Raw genomic sequence first — 18,205 nt, 5'->3', positions numbered from 1 at the left:
TATTGTGCTATTTTGGTCTTACACGTGATTTGGGAAATCAGATTCTGCCTGATTTACTCTTACTGAAGCCTGCTATTTACAGGCATGTCCTCACTGCACTCAAGCTTTAGGAGAGTAGGAGTCACTAATTCTGCTAACAGAGAAGGTAGAACCCAGTTTGAATTTGCAGTGGTAACTGGAGGAGCAAAAGGCAATTAAAATTTACTTTCAGACTAGAAACAGATTTTACTGTACCTTGGTTGTACTGAACTGCTTGCTTAGCCTGACCCTGTTTCCTTTAGCAGTTGCTCTTCTGGTGTAACCCAGGGTTTTCTTGTTCCCTTGGACTTTCACATCTCCATTTTGTGGCAACTTCAGCTCCAGGAATAACACCTGAAAGAGGCCAGCATTTCAAATCAGTTTCTGCATGCTGCTCCCAGGAGAAAACAAAAGCAACTGAGCACTTAAACAGCTTGTTCCAGCCAAAGGATAGTACAAATGCTTCAGGTAATTAAAAAGCTGATTAAAGATCCCAGCTATCAAAGTCATTCCTCCTCATTTTAATTAACTACGAAATGCAATTTAAAATCTCATTTTCTGAACACTCTAAGTTTAAGTTCAGAGGTATGTTTTTAGAAAAGGTAATTAACTCCATTCAATAAGTGAGGTTATTACTGACAGTCAGCTGTAATAAAATGTAATGTTCAGATGACTGAAAGTGGGAAGAACATTGGTGAAAAAAAAAGAAGTGGTAGCAGGGAGCAGGCTTCAGAACAATATGAATGGCACAGAAAGAGGTGGTCACAAATACTTCTAGAGAATAGCCAGAATATTAGTTTTTCAAACAAATTGCCAAAAAGCAGAAAATTAAATATATGCTCATTTGGTGACAGACAGAATACAGCTCCTAATTTTTCACTTTATGTTTCTATGCAGCATGATACACTACTTAGCAGCTATTGTCTTTGATTTCACAGCTGGCAGAAGGGAACAGAAAGCTTTTCTCCTGCCCATTTACGGCACAGAAGTTTTACTAACACAAAACTAGAAGGGTAAAGTTTCATTAACTTATACAAGGTACTTTGCATGACTGGTAATAAATTTCCACATGAGATACAAGCTTCTGTAGTTCAGAAAACAGCATTTCAGACAAAACTTTACTTCCCCTTTTCCATGAAGCAGAGTGAAACTGAAGTCAAGCATTATTTCAGGAGTCCTAACTTAGACTACTGTTACTGAGCAAGACTTCTACATTTGCAACAAAGAAGGAATATTTCTGGGGAATTTCTTTTACTGATAGCTGCTTGCAGATTTTGACTACTTTCATATAAAGTACAGCCCCTCCGTGAGAAAATAGTATATGGAGAAAAAATAAAAGAGAAGGGGGAGAAAACCATGCACAGCAGTTTTAATAGATTTCAATTATTCCAAGTAATGTGCATTAAAAAAAAAAAGTTAAATTCTTCAGGAAAGAAAGCTTTGCTATTTTATATAGAAATCTGTTTCTTAGACTTTAAAAAGTAGCAGTTCTTAAAAAGTTCTTAAAAGCAGACAGCAGTTGATTCAAAACTTTTAAAGCAGTTTTTCCTCCTCATTCATGCATGTACAGGGGGGCAAGGGTAACAATGCAACTTTTTCAGTACAATTCTTCTTAGACTCAAGACTACATGACACCAAATCACATCTCATGTGTGGGACACTGGCATTGCAAAAAAGCTTCTCCAGTGCTGTACAATTAATCCAAAATACTCCAAAAGCCATTTAACTGGCACATCTTCTCATGCACCCTGAGAGGCCACGGTCTTATACAAACCACATCCTTATTTTCACTTGGTTTTTACTTCCAAAATACACATTTCCACTTCTACCTTCTTTATCTCTGCTAAAGTTGACAGAAACCAGAATGATCAGTAACAAGCAGGAGAGACCCAGCCTTTTGCAGGCAGCAAGCTCACAATGAGTGTAAGGATAAATGAACTCTCAGCAGAGCTGGGTTTGCATTTTGGATTTTCTTCACGCCATCTTCCCATGAAGAATTCTTTTTTCTTATTTTAGCCAAAGGCTCTTGATGATAACTTCTGGGGAAGTTCTCCCCCTCCCACCCCAACCCTCATGTACCTCTGCAATGTCATCAGGGCTGGTCAAGGAGAAGCTGTGCCCTGCCAGCTGATATGCCTTGGTCTCAATCTGGCTCAGTTTAGCCTGCATGACCTGTTTCTGGGTTTCGTAGGCTGTTGTGCTGAAACCAATGCCATTCAGCTCCAGCAGAGCCAAGCAATAGTGGGTGGGCATCTCCACTTTAGAAAATACATCTGTAGTAAGTACAAACCAAAGAAAATCTTTTATAAAACAGATCAACTGCAGATAAACACATTCATTTAAAAAATAAAAAAAGAAGAATCCTCAGTTTTGAAAATACTGAAATGTTCTGACACACTAAAATCTACTGTAGATTTCATTTAAATACTTTTGTTTCTGGAATAAGAAATATTTCATAATATGAAGTGTTCCAGAACATCCTATCACAAAGGTACTAAAGAAAGCAGCTTCTGTCAATTTTTTTTCTAAAAAATACATGTCTCCATATATCAACATTTTATAAACTGCAGACATTTAAGCCTTACTTAATGTAAGGCTTTCTAACTTGATGCACATTAATTCCACCACCCACATCTTTTTAAAATGTTCTAAGGTTCAACTGTAACAATCATAAATGATGTGGTAAACTTGCAATAAAATGCTTCAGCAGGATTGGACCACAATCCTCAGCTCTGGATATAATTTAGGGGAGACTATTATCATGACCACCTATAGTATATTTTTGGGGTTTTTTTTTGATGGCTTGTTTTAAAACAGCACAAGCACTCAGCAAATATAGAGGATCATTCACTATGGAACCACAAGAGTTTCATGGAGACAATGCATACATGACAAATCATGCTATTTGGGCAGGCCAAAGAGCAAGAAATCTCCTTCAGAAAACATTTGAGGATTTTAGGAATTACTTCTGACAAGAAAAATCAAAAACTTCTGAAAATGCTCATGAGAAATCATAGACAGACCCACAAGTCCCTCAGAATGGCCAAGGCACTCACCTGGGACGTAAAAATCTGCTTGATTTAGAGACTTAGAATAGACTCTGCTACAGCCTTAACCACTGGAACTGGTGGAGGTTGAGGATATAAGAATTATATTTTAATTTTTCTTTCAGAATATATATGCTTCCAAGGGAATTTCCCTCTTTTCTTTTATGAACATTTTGACAGAATACATTTAGGTAAGAACTTCCAAACCACCTCTCTTCTGCACGGATCATTCAGCCTGTGGCAGCACAGCTGCATTTGCCTTCCATCTTTGCCCCCAAGTGGAGGAGGTCTCTTTACCTGTCAGATCTTCCTTCTGTAGCTCCTTGTGGAGCTGATCCATGACATTGAAGACAAGCACAGACTCTATGGCTGCTCTGTACCGCCCAGACTGGTCAGTGCTGGCACTCAGCCCCAGGCTCTGCACCCCTTGGCCCGTGCCCACTCCTTCCAGGAGGGGCAGCTCACTGGGGAGAAAATTGGTCACCATGCTGTGAAGGGTATGTTCCTTGGAGCCAGAATCCAGCAGCCAACATGCAACCTTAAAAAGGGAGACCTCCATGAGACTTTTTTTTACCTTTTAGTCATAATAAAATGCAAATATTTAGCCAGGGCTTAATTCAAGGTTATAGTGGATATTATTTTTCTTCATTTGGCAGGTAAACTGCAATAATTTGTTGGGTCATTTCAGTAAAATCCTTCAGGAGGGCCTAAGTCACTGAAGAGCTTAATTCTTGAGTGAGAATGAAAAGTTATTTCTTTCTAAAAGAAAAGTTATTTCTGTACTTTTGAAAACTTTATCCTCTGTCAAATAAACACATCTTGAAATGTCTTTTCACTTATTAAAATTTGACTCAAAGGGAATAAATACGAAAATCAGGATCAAAACATGTTTAATCTGAAAAATTACTTTCTGGAGATCAGAACTTGCTATTGATCTAGAATATTAGCCAAGCTGAGCTCTCCTATCTTTTGCAGAACAGGACTAATGCCAAGAATTCTGCATGGGATATTTTACTCCGGATAAAGCTTAAACTCCTGTCTTCAAAGCAAATTAATTTATATGTACATTTCGATTTCTTGTGTCAAAACAGGATGAAGCACAGATTTCTACATTGCCTCTGCCATGCAAGCAGAAGTAAAAACTCATATGTATAGATATGGGGTTGGGGAGGTATGTATATATTCATTGTGTCACTAAAATGAACCAACATGAGTATGACTATTACATGGAACCATGAAGGGAAAGATGTTTTTACTACTCTTCAATTTCATCCTAAAACTATGTCTTGGTATGAAAAAATCTATGTTTGTCCTTGTGTTGAACACCTTAGCTGCTTTCCTGCAGAGCTGAGTATTGCAATGAAGCTGTTCAGCACATATGCAAAGCCAGCTTTAAAAATCAACAGCATTTTCTGTGCACCCAGAGCTTTTTGTAACATGACCAACAAGATGCTTTTACCTCAAGCCAATGTTTCATGTGAATTACAACTGGCAACCAAACCTTTTGAAATTCCATGTAAACTTTGTTTTGTTTTTAGAAAACAGGGGTAGCAAAGTGGTCTGTATGCATAGTGGGTAAATCTTTTGCTTATAGAGTCTTCTGCTCTCAGAAGGAATAACCTGACCAGAAGCACTTGTGACACTACAGTGCCAGGGTTCTTACTGCAACAAAACAAAAGTTAAGTCATGTCCACTGGGACTGGGGAAAGATTTATCTTCATTTCCCCTGCCAAGTAAGGTATGAAATAATAATGCGCTAACCTCTGAAACTCTTTGTTTTTCTTGCAGGCACCAAGAACAAAGCAAATGTCTCCTCAAAATACTTTTCTAGATTGCCCACTGAAAGAAAATTTCACTAAACTTCCTGACAGATTCATACTGAAATAACAGAAGTACCAAAAGGCACTCCTGTCTTTCCACTCTTGTGTTTAAACTAGTAGCTTCACCCAAGAGAAATGTCTTAATCCTGCAAACCTTTGGGTCCTCAAAACTTCCTTCCAAGGAGATGCCACAAGCCATCAGCAGAGTTTTGTAGTGCTGGATGAAGTCATACATGATAAGTGAGCGCTCCTTCTTGGTCTTCTTCTGCAGGTACAGCTGCAGATGGTTCAGTCTCTCTGTCACAGGTAGGCTTTGGTCCAAAGGTGGGGGTGCCAAACTCAGACTGATTTCTAAGGCAGGAAATACAAGGAAAAATCATCTTTTAACCCATTACATAGTAAAAACAGCAAGAGAAAAATTTTGAATACAACCACCTAACGCACAAAAGCTTCAGTTGAACTGAACAAACAATACATCTGTAGCACTATTACATGTTTTATCAAACCAGACTAGGCTCCCAAAAGCAATATGCTGTGTCTGTACTAACAAACAAAGGATAGCCAGGAATCAAACCCTAGTCACAAGGTCACTTAGCACAGATTGGGCTATGATCAGCATTTGAGTGCTAGATGTGTTCAGGAGAGCAACAAAAGGAAGAGATCAAAAGGAAAAAGCAAGTTAGACAAAGAGAACTTGGGAGTGAGCAAATGTTTTAGCCATATGCATGCTCACAGTCCAGGGTCTGAGCCAATTAGCTGCCCTTATTACACAGTGCTATAGATGTATCCACAGCAACCTGTCCAAGGGTGTTTAACACCTAAGGCTGCTCAATTACTCCACCACACAACTGAGCTGGGGTCGGGACAATCAGCACTTCCAAGAACCTTATCTGCTGAAGGAACTTTCTTTAGATGCAGTGTCAAATAACCCAGCAGAGCCTGTCTGCTCACTTACCACTCTGGTCTTGGATCTGCTGCAAAGAGATATAGTAGGCATCTTTTCCACCCCAACACACTGCCAGTCCAACAACCAAGATGTCTTCGCATCCTTGGACAGGAAATCCTTCATCTTTAACTTGTGTCCGCTGAGGAGAACTCACTAAAGAAATAATTTGAAGTTACTATTATAAAATAGCATCCATAAATAAAGAAGATTTGGGATCCTGAAAATGCAAACATGTAGAGTTGAGCCTAAGATTGAATATTATCATGTTTTGTAAAGCAAAGGAGCTGCACGTGAGTAGAGGATGGAGAGTTAGTGTCAAGCATTTCCTTGATAAGCCTCTGGTGATAGTAATGAAGTGTTAGCAGCTAGTTGGTATGTGAGAGCATCTGAATATTCTTCTGTGACTGCCTCTGAACCAAGGTTACATACTTTCAAATATTTTCAAAATGTAAACTTGGTTCAATATAAGCACATGTGAAATTCAGATCAGTCTCTGGGTTGTTTCAATATTGCTTCTTTTTTTCCCCCACAGAAGTACTCATATGCTGCAGTTTGCTGCTGCTTTTTAAACATATTCATCCTTTAAAATGACAAGATTAAGCAGTTAGATTCTTGCTGTCACATCACCATAACAACAACAGCAATATTTCTTAACTATCAAAATAGATTTTTGACAGGCAAATATGAAATGCTTTTTAGACTGAAAGGAAGGAACACACTTCTATCTCAATTCTTGAAGAGGTTGCTAGAAAAGGCCAGAATTTGGAAGGAATGCTTTATGGGTGGTTTAATCTGAACAGGAGGAAAACCTTATTTACTTTGAGGGTGAGAGAACACTGGAGCAGATTGCCCAGAGGTTGTGGAATCTCCTTCCCTAGGGCTATTCAAAAGCTGCCTGAATGTGATCCTGTGCACCCTGCTCTATGTGACCCAGCTATAGCAGGGGGGTTGGACTGGATAATCTCCAGAGGACCCTTCCAACCCCAAACACTCCATGATTCTGTTATATCAGTGATTTTCCTCCTTTTTTGCCTATCCTTTCTTTCTCTAGGCTGATTTAAGCTGAAGATACCACATGCTGTTCACAAAATAATGCACTGGAACAGGAAACTGACCTTTTTTGAATTTGCCACCAATCGTTGATTTGGGAGACAAAAGGCACTTTGTTCTTTCACATGCCACTGAGATGGAGAATCTGCTTTTCTCCTTCCATTCTGCAACAAAAGTCTGGAAAAGTGCTCTGTCGCTTGCTACATCAATAATAGTGAAACTTTCAGCACTTAAGGGAACAAATGGAAAAACATCCTGAGATAGCTGCAATGAAAAGCCTTGGTCTACAATGGAATTATCTTTTATCTCATCTGCCTCAGCTGGATCTAGACACTCAAGATTGTCCTGGAATGTTTTTACCTGCTGCTCTGCATTGCCCTCACTATCCCGCTGTAGCTGAACTGTCTGCCCTTCCTTCTTGCAGGTGACTTGTCCCTTTTTTGCAGATGGGAGAGAAACAGAACATTTTGGAAAAAGCTCTTTGGGAGGTGTTGGAGGAATAAACCCATTATTACTATCTGCTGCAGGACAGGATGTTCTGTTGCTTCCCTCAAGCTGAAGTGTTATGCCATGTGTTTCCTGAAGATCCAAGTTTTCCATTTTGTTTTCTTTAACCTTGAAAGAGCTTTTTAAATCCTGGCAAGTGGGCAAAGGCTTTTGCTCACAACAGTCAGCTTCAAAAACTGGATCTGGCTCTTGACTAACAATAGGAACAACTAACTCTCCTTTCAAACTGGAACTTGCTGAAACTGTTTCAATGCCTGAGAGGCTAGGCCATTTATCCAACACATCCTGCAACCCTGGGCTTAGTTCAAATGAGCATTCAGTCCACACCACTGGATGGGGGTTCTTCTCAAAAGCTTGGTGGCTTCTCTGGAGCTTTTCACCTTGATCTCCTACTAAATCCTTTGGTCTGGGGTCACTGTTACAAATGGCTGAGCTTCTTAATCCTGACTGACCTTGAAATGTAGAAGGAATGTCTTTCAGAAAAGACGGGGAATTTCCATGGTCTAAAACTTCTGCTATTACATCTGAGGAAGCTAGAGACACATTGTTACACTGTGCAGGATTCTCATGTTCTTTCTGATTGTCACCGACATCAAATTTATTCTCAACAGGCCCTGGATTCTGCAAAACACCATCTGGAGGAAGCAAAGCCACAGGGTCCTTTCCATCAGCTTCCATGATGTGAACAGCTGAAAGGTCACTGACATTACTGAAGCTCTCATCAAACAGCAAGTTATCGCTGATATTTAGGCTTGTTTCAGGGACAGGATGGCATTCTGCTTGTACAATGTGTTCCCTACCAAAATGAGAGCTTGCTTTATTCAGGTCTTTAGATACACCTTCCCCTTCCACTGAATTTTGGGTCTGGTAATCTTGTAGAAATCTGTGTAGCTGTGAGTCAGTCATTGAGAAATCGCTCTCTTTAAGGCAAGGTGCAGGTTCTATTTTCTTCACTACAGGGTGTAAATTAAGGCCTCCAGATTCCAAAACTTTATTACTACAGTGCTGAGTTGTGTTTTTTGTAATGTCATTTGTTGTGATAAGACTTGGGAAGCTCAGTTTCCTAACTGTTGCAGCCAGCCTTTTATCAGTATCATTCTCAGTCCATAAACTGCTTCGTTTTTCTGATATTTCCTGCTGTGGTATTGCTGCCAGCTCTGAACCTTGTATCCCCTGCTGTCCTGTGATTCCAGCTGCTCCCTCCTGTTTTATTATCATCTCAGTTTGAGTATCCAACTGGATGCTGTCTTCAAAGTCTCTAGAGTCAGAAAACAGATGAGAGGCTGGATCATTCTGAACACCATCTGCATTGCAAACACCTCTGTATTTTACTAAAGACCCTTTCAGAAAATCTTTAGGATGACTGTTGCCATTCTGCATGGTTCCAGCTTGCAACAATATTCCACTGGGCTTTTCATTCCCATTTTTGCCAGCATTCTGAATCTGAATATTGCAGGTTTTCTCTTCACCAGGACAAAAATTCTTATCAATCCTTGCCTCAGCACAGCTCACATCTGTTTGAGTTTTATTCCTTTTATTCTGCTTAACATCAGTTTTGTCAGTTCTTTGTGTCCTAGCACTACCAGGTATCCCTCTACTTCCTACAGTACTGTGTGTCTCCACACTGGTGTGTGGAGTACCCTTCAGCATAACAGGTGCCTGAAAACCTGCTCTCCCCTTAGGCATACCTTCATTAGTGGTGCTAGGCTCTGTAAATAATCCTTCCATTTTATCTTTCTTCCCAATCTTAATGCTCCCCATCTGTACAGAACTTGAGACTTTATGAGTTACAGAATCTGTTTCCATAAATTCCTTATTATTTTGGTTTGAAACAGAATTATCTGTAGAGATGGTGGTGTGGGAAACAGGCAGCTTTTGTATATCTATGCTAAGCTTATTTGAATCTTCAAGAAGTGACCTCTGCAGTTTTGAAGAGGTATTTTTGTTCCTAGTCCGATTTAAATGTGTATCTGTGCTTTTAATCAATCTAGAAGCTGAAGAATCTGGTCTCAATGTTGGTGTTTTTCTGTGTTCAGTAAGGTGCTCTGGGACTTCTGTTCTGGAATTCATCTTGGTTTTGACCAGAGAAATATCTTCTATGTTTTCATTTCCTCTGCACACATTTGGCCGTTTTCTAGCACTGTACACACGATCACCCTTGCCTTCCCCTGCTCGAGCCTGTTTCCTGCCCAGGACTTCACTCTCAAATACAGAGCTTTCTGTGCTACTGCTCAGTCGCCCTTTACATCCCTTTTTAATATTTGATAAGTTTCCAGTCTGAGAGCCAAGGCCATTACAGTGTTGAACTCTGCAGCCTTTTTTGTTTAACACCCTTGAAGACTCAGCAGACTCCTCTCCATCTGATCTATGCAGTCTGTCTTCCAGTTCTGACTCACTGCTGATCACAGAGGATGTATCAGTCTCGAATAAAGACTCTGGGTTCCACTGCACCCCCAGCAGTGCCAAATCCTGCTGCAGAAGTCTCCTGGCTTCCTCCACAATGACAGAGGCTGCTTCTCTTTCAGTGAAGCCCTTCATTCCAGCCATCCAGATGCTGCGCACGGCCCGGCGCTCCTCTGCTGCCTCTTCATCCTCATCCACAGCCCTACGAACACTGTGGGGAAGGTAACAGGCACATGTAAACATCCACGCAGCATGCAACAAACACAAGGAGCTGGAACTCTTCTCTTCTGCTCCCATGTCAACTCTTTTCACAGCTTCCTTTACAGAAGCACTCTACCTAAAATATAATGCACTTGATGGGAAATAACTTAATTGGAAATAACTATTTCTAAATATGAAAAGATGTTGATGAAAGATATTGCTGGCTGCATATCCCAAAAGCATTTCCAGATTTCTGTGTTCTAACATACCCCAGACAAGTCCCAATTCCCTGCCAGGGCAGGTCTCAATAAATCACCCTCTATGTACTGTTTCCAAATTAAGAAAACTTCAAAAGCATGAACCAGACAAGTATCATGGCACAGTCCAACAAGTACTTGATCAAGGAAACTTATTACTGCACTAACATATAAATCACAAGAGAATCCCAAAAGATAATCAGTAAAAAATCGTTGAACATATGGTGAAGCTGCCTTTTAGAGGCAGCAAAAACTCCCCAGAAAGCACTGACAATTTACCCAGGAGTAAACAGTGCATTGAAAAGAAGAATAAGTAGAAAATTTCAGTGTCAAAAACTTATTCTGTAAATACAAGGTTCTTCCATTAATTTCAGAAAAATCATGGAATGATTCTGATTAGTCGGAGACATCTACAAGTTATTTCTAACTTAATATTTGACACAAAGTTCCAAAGGGTTGCCACATTTTATTGCAGGTTTCATCTTGTAACCCTTCACCTTACAAAGTCCTTTACTTGGCTTCAGACTTAGTGATTTCTCACCTTTTAAATGGTACTGAGCTCTTCAGAGCAGCTGCCACCTCATCAGGACTGGCTTTAGCGAGGTCAGCCACGGTGACAAAGCCAGCGCTGTAAAGTGTCCTGGCACGCTGGGCATTGAGCAGAGACACCCGCACCAGGTCACACAGCTCCCTCTGCACCCCAAAAGTGAGCCTGCTCTGGAACTGAGACAGCAACATCTCCATGTTGTGCCAGCCCAGTCGATTACAGAAAACTGTTATCATTCCTGGAACACAAAAGTTACATTAATGTCTGAACTCCAGCTCCAGTTCTACTAAGCTGGATTCACACTCCACCTCCCAATCTGATTCAGCACTCACTTTACATTTCTCACCTTCCATTACTTACAAAAACTAACTCGTGTTTATCACAACTATGAGTAGGAGTTAGTCTTGCAGAACTCAATCTGCAATTAAGTAGTTAATCAGTGAGGCAGAAATTCTGAATGACACTGTTTTTTTTTAAAGATGCTAATGTTTGAAGCACATGCATGTCCTGAAACAGGAGTCCTATGAAAGAATCATACAGGGAAAAAAAAGGCAAAGGAAAAAGTAGCGATGAGAGTCATTAAGGGAAGCCATAGATCTCTGACTAAACCCAGCACTGACATCCATAAAAGTAGACCTTGGCCTGCAGGATTTCAGTTCTGAGGGCATCATAGGAGGTAGCAAATCCTATGATACAGGTTACAACTGCAGTCCCCAGTGCATGGGAGAAGGAAAAGAGCACAGAAAAGACAGTTTCTTATTCACAGATTGCATCTACAGACAATGAAAACCACTGAAAGACATGGCATTCCTCACTAATTTTACAGTGATTATAGAATACAATTTTTATCATATCTCTTAACTCTATGTCATATCACTAGTTCATTTTACTTCCCAGATTACTCCTGTGAAAACTATTAACACTGGAAATACAGAATTATGAAACTGCTACAAAGTTATTTATACTAAAAAGTTTTTTTAAAAAAGTTATTTATACTACCAGAATTAAATTAAACTACTCTGCATCAGTTGGCGTGACCTTTTCATTTTGGGGCTTTGACTCATGCTGCAGCCCACACAGAGGGTTTCGCAAGTCGAGCTAAAACTGTCTTAAAAACTGAAAACCCACTTATGGAGTAATGAAGGATTTAGGCAACAGAAAAAAAATATCTTGGTCACTGGTGGGCTGTTACTTCTACTCCCACACAGCCTTCTTAGGGAAGTTAAAGGTAGCAGCTGCTTGACCTCCTGTGAGCTGCTGATAAATGACCCAGAAGCCACTCACTCTGTTCTGACAACTGTAACCTTATACCTCCTGGCCAATTAATTTTGCATTCAGAAGAAAGCCATGTCCCATCTTAGAGGCTCCAAACTTTACTCAATGCTGAAAGGTATTCTTTCCTCATAGAGCAAAGCTTTAGAAGGGACTTGCACTAATTCCATACTTAGTATTGAACCAGCTACATTCCTGCACTGCACACACAGCTGACTTCCACAGAGCTCAGCATGCTGCACACTGCTTGATTCCCCTCAGCTGCCCCCCTTCCCACTGCACACTCTGTGGTTCCACAGCAGGGGCAAACACAGGTTAAGCTATAAATCCGTAAGTGGTTACACAAGGCTGTTTGCTGTCAGTACCACACTGTGGCTATCTTTGCCCCAAATCTGAAAGGACAAAAAAAAAAACCAAAAAAAAAACCAGACTAGCCTAAGGCTCCTAGGGTATTTTGCTCAGACAACTTGCCTGCATAAGTGGCAGCAGATTGCTGCAAGGACTGAAGCTGGCCACGACTACAGCCATATTTCTTGGTCATATCTTGTAAAGGAACCTCGCTGATTAAATCCAGAAGGGCAAGGCTGGTGAAAAACCTGTTGACAAAGTACAAGAAGAAATAAAATTGTCATCTGGGGCACATTACTCTACATGCCAAAATGTGCTGTGATACATAGGACAGAACAGTTCTACACTATAGCACACAAAAGAAACAGAGAGGATGGCTTCCAAAAACATCAGCACAAACATCTTGTGCCACCAGTGTTCTCAGACCACAGCAGACCAGGTGCAGGTTCTCTGACCTATCAGCTCACTCAGAAAAAGAGCAAGTTCCTGAAAACAGACACAGAGCCTGTGCATTACAAATGTTATAGCCTCTGATCTCTGCACTTTCACACCCACATTCTGTGGCTACCTTTTGTGGATGGCCATTTGTCTGTGCTGTTTCTCTGTTTTAGCAGTGATTTTGCCCTTTACAGAGCGAGCTAGAAAGCCTTCTTCAATCCCCACCAGCTCAGCCACACGTTTCATTGAGGCAGGCAGCTTCTCCCATAGGCAGAAGAACTGGTACCAATCAATGGTGGTCCACTCCTCATACACTGGGGTGACCTAAAGAAAATAACACAATGCAAAAAACTGTTTTAGAGAAATAAACAGAACTAAATAGAGTTTTTAATAAACAAAACTACAGCCTAGGGAATGTGGTTAGAGCATCCTACGCACGACGTAAAGGCACTGAGTCACAGGCGTGGACCATGAAGAAAGTAAAAGCTCTTCTAATCCAGTTTCTGTAGTACTTGTACTGATGAGATCTGACTCATATGGTACTCCAATGATTAAACAATTTAAAATCTTTGTCAGATTATTCTTTAAATCCAAGCCACTAAACTATTTTTAAGCTGTCTCTTCAATGTCCTTTAAGAAAACAACATTTTATTCTTTTTTAACATAATTTACAGACATCTATCAACTTTTTAAAACCACGAGTAATCACACTAACCACTCCCACAGCCTCTGATAAAGCAGGAAGGACACAGAACTTGCCAGAACTTGCTGAAGCTTTCATTCACCTGGACTACAAAAAAATCTCCACTTTTATTAACACTAACAAAAAGCCCTCCAGAACTTTTTTTTAATGGTTTTTAGACATAAAATCAATTCTGTTAATGTTTAGTCAGCACAGAGTCAGTTCCTCTATGAGAAGACAAAATGTCTTCATACCTTTATCGATATAAAGCAAGATTAATTATTTTGAAAGAACTAAGAGTTGCTTGGCACAAATGTTAAATGGCACAGAATACTAGATGCCTATGTGGTTGTAAATCATCCATGCTTCTTCATCTGCCGAGAAGAACAAAAGTTACTAAGATGGGGGTTTATCTTTTGTTGTTTATTGGGCTTTTGTTGTGATTTGTTTTTTGTCTTTAAAGAAAATTACTTTCCTGTCTAGCAAATCCTTATTTGTTTTAATCAACTTTCCTAAAATACAAGGGCTTTGAATTCAGTCTCATATTTGTACATGTAAAAGATGCAAGGGTAAAAGAATTTAAAAGTATTTTAGCAGATAAACTCCCTGTAGCTCATAAGGAACACATGAAGAACAATACTTAAAAAAACTAAAAAAGCAACAAAATGAAATAAACCTTTGGCCTTGAAAATGAACAGACTTGCAAGAAAGTGTTTTAGAGTAGCTTAACAGAAGAGAATCTCAAGAACATTTTGTTCAACAGTGTATGATTTAAAATAACCTTAGACAAGATGCTGCAATTAAAAAGTACAGCATAAAAACATTATGCCATTGCTGCCTCTACCCCAGAACAGGAACAAATTTCACCCTTTTTTTTCTGCTTTGGACATGCAAACAGGGAAAAAATTCACTGGTGCATAACACAAAGGAGTTCATTTTATCTGGCAGAAATAGAACAAAATATAATGTGGTCCTCTAAAACAGAGATATGAGTACATATGGGACAGCAGTAGATGCAAAAAAAATCTAGCTGTTTTAGCCCATAAGTGGGTTATTGAATTCACCAAGCAGAGACAGGTACGCTCAGATTCCTGCCTGCCCCTGCCTCCCAGCTCAACAAGCTTTGTAACTGCAAGCACATTCCTCTTGAAGTGAACTTTCTTATCAGACAAGACTCCCAAGCTCTGCCTTTGATATATCATCCAGGTAAAGAGAATACACCTTACTCCTAAAGAAGGCTAAAGCTGACTGACAGATTTCAGCTGATGCTTGCATGACGGGCCTCTGGCAGCCATGAATCCCAAGTAGCTCACTGCAAATCCATCTGGTTTCTTCAATAATCTTCACAAGTTCATGGCTTCCTCTCCCAGGGTCTTAAATAGCAGTGCTTAGCTTTTCAGGTCTATGTGCTCATAAATCTTGACACACTCTGGGACACTTTTCCCTTATAAGATTTATCACACTCCTTCCTTTAGCTCTGGCAGCATCACCAGGCAAGTAAATTAAATCAGGGATGAATTTCACTGTAACTGAATCAAAGAAAGGCTCATCCATAGAAAGGAAGTGGTCTGGGTCTCTGAGGCTTTTTGGAAGCAAAATAGATACTAAAAGCCCAACATCTTTCTGTGCCTCCAAAAGTAATATGAAATTAAGCCTGCTGATCCCAAACATACATAAAAAACCCAATTTGTTTTATCAATTTCAAGTGCCTCAGAAAATCTACAATTATTTTATGCTCAAAAGTTATTAAGTTCTGAAATCTTAGTAAGTCAAGGGTGACAAGAAGGGGTTAAATGGCACACAGCACCTGTCTGCACAATAGACACTATGGTAACACACTCATTCTGAAGAACCTTCCATTTAGAAACTTTTCTTCATGAAGGATAAGCTAAGCAAAGCACAGAAAAACCCAAACCTGTGTTCATGGAGTTGCCAAGAACTTCGCATTGTGCTGTCTCCTCTTAGTTTTGGTAGTGGAAAATACAAGACACAGAATAGGAACCTACCAAATAGACAATATGCAGATCATTCTCCAGAACAAAGCTTTTCATAGCTCGCTGCAGGTCAGCAAAGATTTCCATGGCTTCAATTGGTGAAAGAGAAGAGGAAAGAGTAGCTGAGCCAAGATGTGTTGGGTGATAAACCTTTGCTGTTAAAAAAAATATATATATTACATAGAGAAACATTTACATGCAAGTTTATAATAATTTTCAGGTTGTGCTGCATTTGAGAGATTTCTAACTTTTCACAGCTGCTTTTTCAATAAGAAATAGTGTATGTCTCCATTCTAAAGACAGAAAAATGGAAACAATAACAGGTTTAGCCTTGCCTATGTCTAAACTAGCCTTTTTCTCTTTAGAAAGACAAAAATCACAGTCTGCAGTTAATATGCACCAATCCTGTGGTAAAAGTTTGCTTTGTTTAAATATTTTGGGAATTTTTAGACTAAGATGCATCAGTCTTAGAGGTGATGTGCAAGTGATATGCAGGTGATGTGATGTGCCTTCCAAGAACATGTGCATGCAAAATATGATAAAAGAGGTGTAAAGATACCTTCCAGAAAGATAGAAAATTCTTGAAACACAATTCTTTAAAATACAATAAAAATGCAGAGAAGTCCTTACTGTTAATTTACATTGAACATCTACTCAGTTAGCAAATCAAAACTGCAATCACTGGGAGGAACACCAGCTTTACCTTTCACATCATTGCCAGAGTCCACAACCTGAATGAATTCATTTTCCAGCAGCCATGCCACACAAGCCTCAATAGGTCCAGCCTGTGCTTTGTCTTGTTCTTTCCCATTTTCCCACTCTCTTTCCTTCAAGCTGGATGCAAGCAGAGTGCAAGAGGCATAGGTCTGCACATCCTCTGGAGTGTTGGCTACTCCCCCCACTATGATCTGTTGAAGAAAAATACCTGCTCATATTGCCAGAGATGCAGCAGGACAGAACGCTAGATCAGAGAATCAAAGAGAGTGATCCATCATCTCAGTTTTAAAGAACCATTTTCCCAGAGAGGGGAATATGAGGCAAAGCAACAGGTAACTTTTAAAAATGTTCTTGGCAAGAAGTCAGTCATCTTGGGCAGATGTAAGAGAACTAAGCTATGGAAAAGAATGATTAACAAAATCTTATTTTGAAAGTGAACATACACATAGCAGCAATTTAGATTTGAGACTAGCCTGAGGCATTTTTCTTAGCCAACACTGTGAAATATTAAAGTATGTTAGAACACAAACTGCAATTTTGTGAATACAAAAAGCCAACCATGAAAGTGAAGTTCTTGTAAGGCTATTCAGCATACTGAAGATTTCTCTTAATAAATATGAATGCTATACTTCACCATTGTTTTCCTGATTGAGAGCAATTTTGTTCACCTTGGGTTTTGGTTTTGCCTTAAAGGAACCCCCTTCTTTTAGATAGCTCTTACGCAGAAAAAAACATTTAGAAATTCCATCGGTCTGCTAAAATTCAAAATCTATGGAAGTACAACTCAGTTCTAAGCATCACAAAAGCTTTCAAAAGACAGTAAAATATAGCAAACAGATTCTATTTAAAGAATCTTGTATCTAATCCAAGTTCAAGCCCAAAAGCAGCTTTGGAAAAGGACATAAGCTCACCAATGTGAAATGAAATCCTTTTAGTCCTATAGGAACCCTACAGAGGAGGGAGCAAATTGGATGCCACCCCTGTTTGCTCATCCAAAATGTATTCCCAAAATTTCAATCATTCCTGTGCAGAAGAGGTAGGTAAGTTGAGGGGGTAAATAAGAGACCCTATAAGGTTCCACAAATGTCATTATGGCCCAATTCAGTCTACAAAGCCTCTAGGATCAGTAATTTACAAACATCCTCCAGTTAACAGTGTCGGGTCACACCTGAAGTTTAAGAATCACACTTAGTTCTGCCTGCTGCTCGAGTACATCTAACACAATAGCAAAGCTCCTTTGCGTGTCCCACTCTGCAGCAAGCAGAGAAACATCCTAGACAGAATGCTGAATACTGAAGCAAGCTGGCAGAGCCAAATAAATGACTGGCTTGACAAAGGAGGAAGCACATGAAAAAGAAGTGCACAGAAAACTTTTGGTGGTGTCACAGAAGAAACCACCCTGCAAGGGTCCAAGCACAATTCTAATCCCTGAGTGTCCCATACCTCAAGTATTGCTCTTTTCATGCTAGAAGCAACACCTTCCCCTTCTCTTCTAAGCAAACAGCTGCAAACAGGCTTGAGAGATCCCTGAAGTAGAGCAGCACCTTTTGATCTCTCCGAGGGCTTGCAGACTAAAATGCTCTCACCTATTGGAGAAGAAAAACAAAACAAATACAAAACCAATTACTTTAGTACTGCATCTTAGCACTAAAACAGCTGCACACAGCTCACCAAGGACATATTATTGGAATGGAAAACTGTAAGTATTTTCAAAAAAGTTAAGTAACAAAAGAAGAGAAAAAATGTGCAACCTTAAACAGTGCATATGAATTGCTATGTAAGAACTGCTAGTACATCAGAACTAAGGCAGAGCCAGCTTCAAAGTTACATTAGGCTAGTCTAGGTCTTGCCAAGTTATCCACAGCCTCTCTGTTCATCTGCTTTGCTGCTGAATCACTCTTGCTTCTTGTTCTGGAGTTGACTGGAACTATAATATACAGTGGCATTAATTTGACTTT

General features: G+C 39.7%; 1 protein-coding gene across 1 annotated transcript in view; it reads right to left on the bottom strand.

The window, feature by feature from the left end:
• The window catches only part of POLQ (DNA polymerase theta), a 53,018-nt gene that overhangs the window by 14,117 nt on the left and 20,696 nt on the right, over positions 1-18,205 (bottom strand). The window contains exons 10-21 of the mRNA XM_054627804.2: positions 17,691-17,833; positions 16,234-16,438; positions 15,543-15,685; positions 12,985-13,178; positions 12,540-12,664; positions 10,791-11,034; positions 6,947-10,002; positions 5,841-5,984; positions 5,040-5,236; positions 3,363-3,603; positions 2,098-2,291; positions 235-372 (exon numbers count right to left, since the gene is read on the bottom strand). Coding sequence (XP_054483779.2) covers positions 235-372; positions 2,098-2,291; positions 3,363-3,603; positions 5,040-5,236; positions 5,841-5,984; positions 6,947-10,002; positions 10,791-11,034; positions 12,540-12,664; positions 12,985-13,178; positions 15,543-15,685; positions 16,234-16,438; positions 17,691-17,833 — 5,024 coding nt within the window. The remainder of the gene's footprint in view (positions 1-234; positions 373-2,097; positions 2,292-3,362; positions 3,604-5,039; positions 5,237-5,840; positions 5,985-6,946; positions 10,003-10,790; positions 11,035-12,539; positions 12,665-12,984; positions 13,179-15,542; positions 15,686-16,233; positions 16,439-17,690; positions 17,834-18,205) is intronic.

This window comes from Agelaius phoeniceus, chromosome 2, assembly GCF_051311805.1.
Source record: "Agelaius phoeniceus isolate bAgePho1 chromosome 2, bAgePho1.hap1, whole genome shotgun sequence".
NCBI lineage: Eukaryota > Metazoa > Chordata > Aves > Passeriformes > Icteridae > Agelaius > Agelaius phoeniceus.
This window is presented reverse-complemented; position numbering and strand designations above follow the sequence as displayed.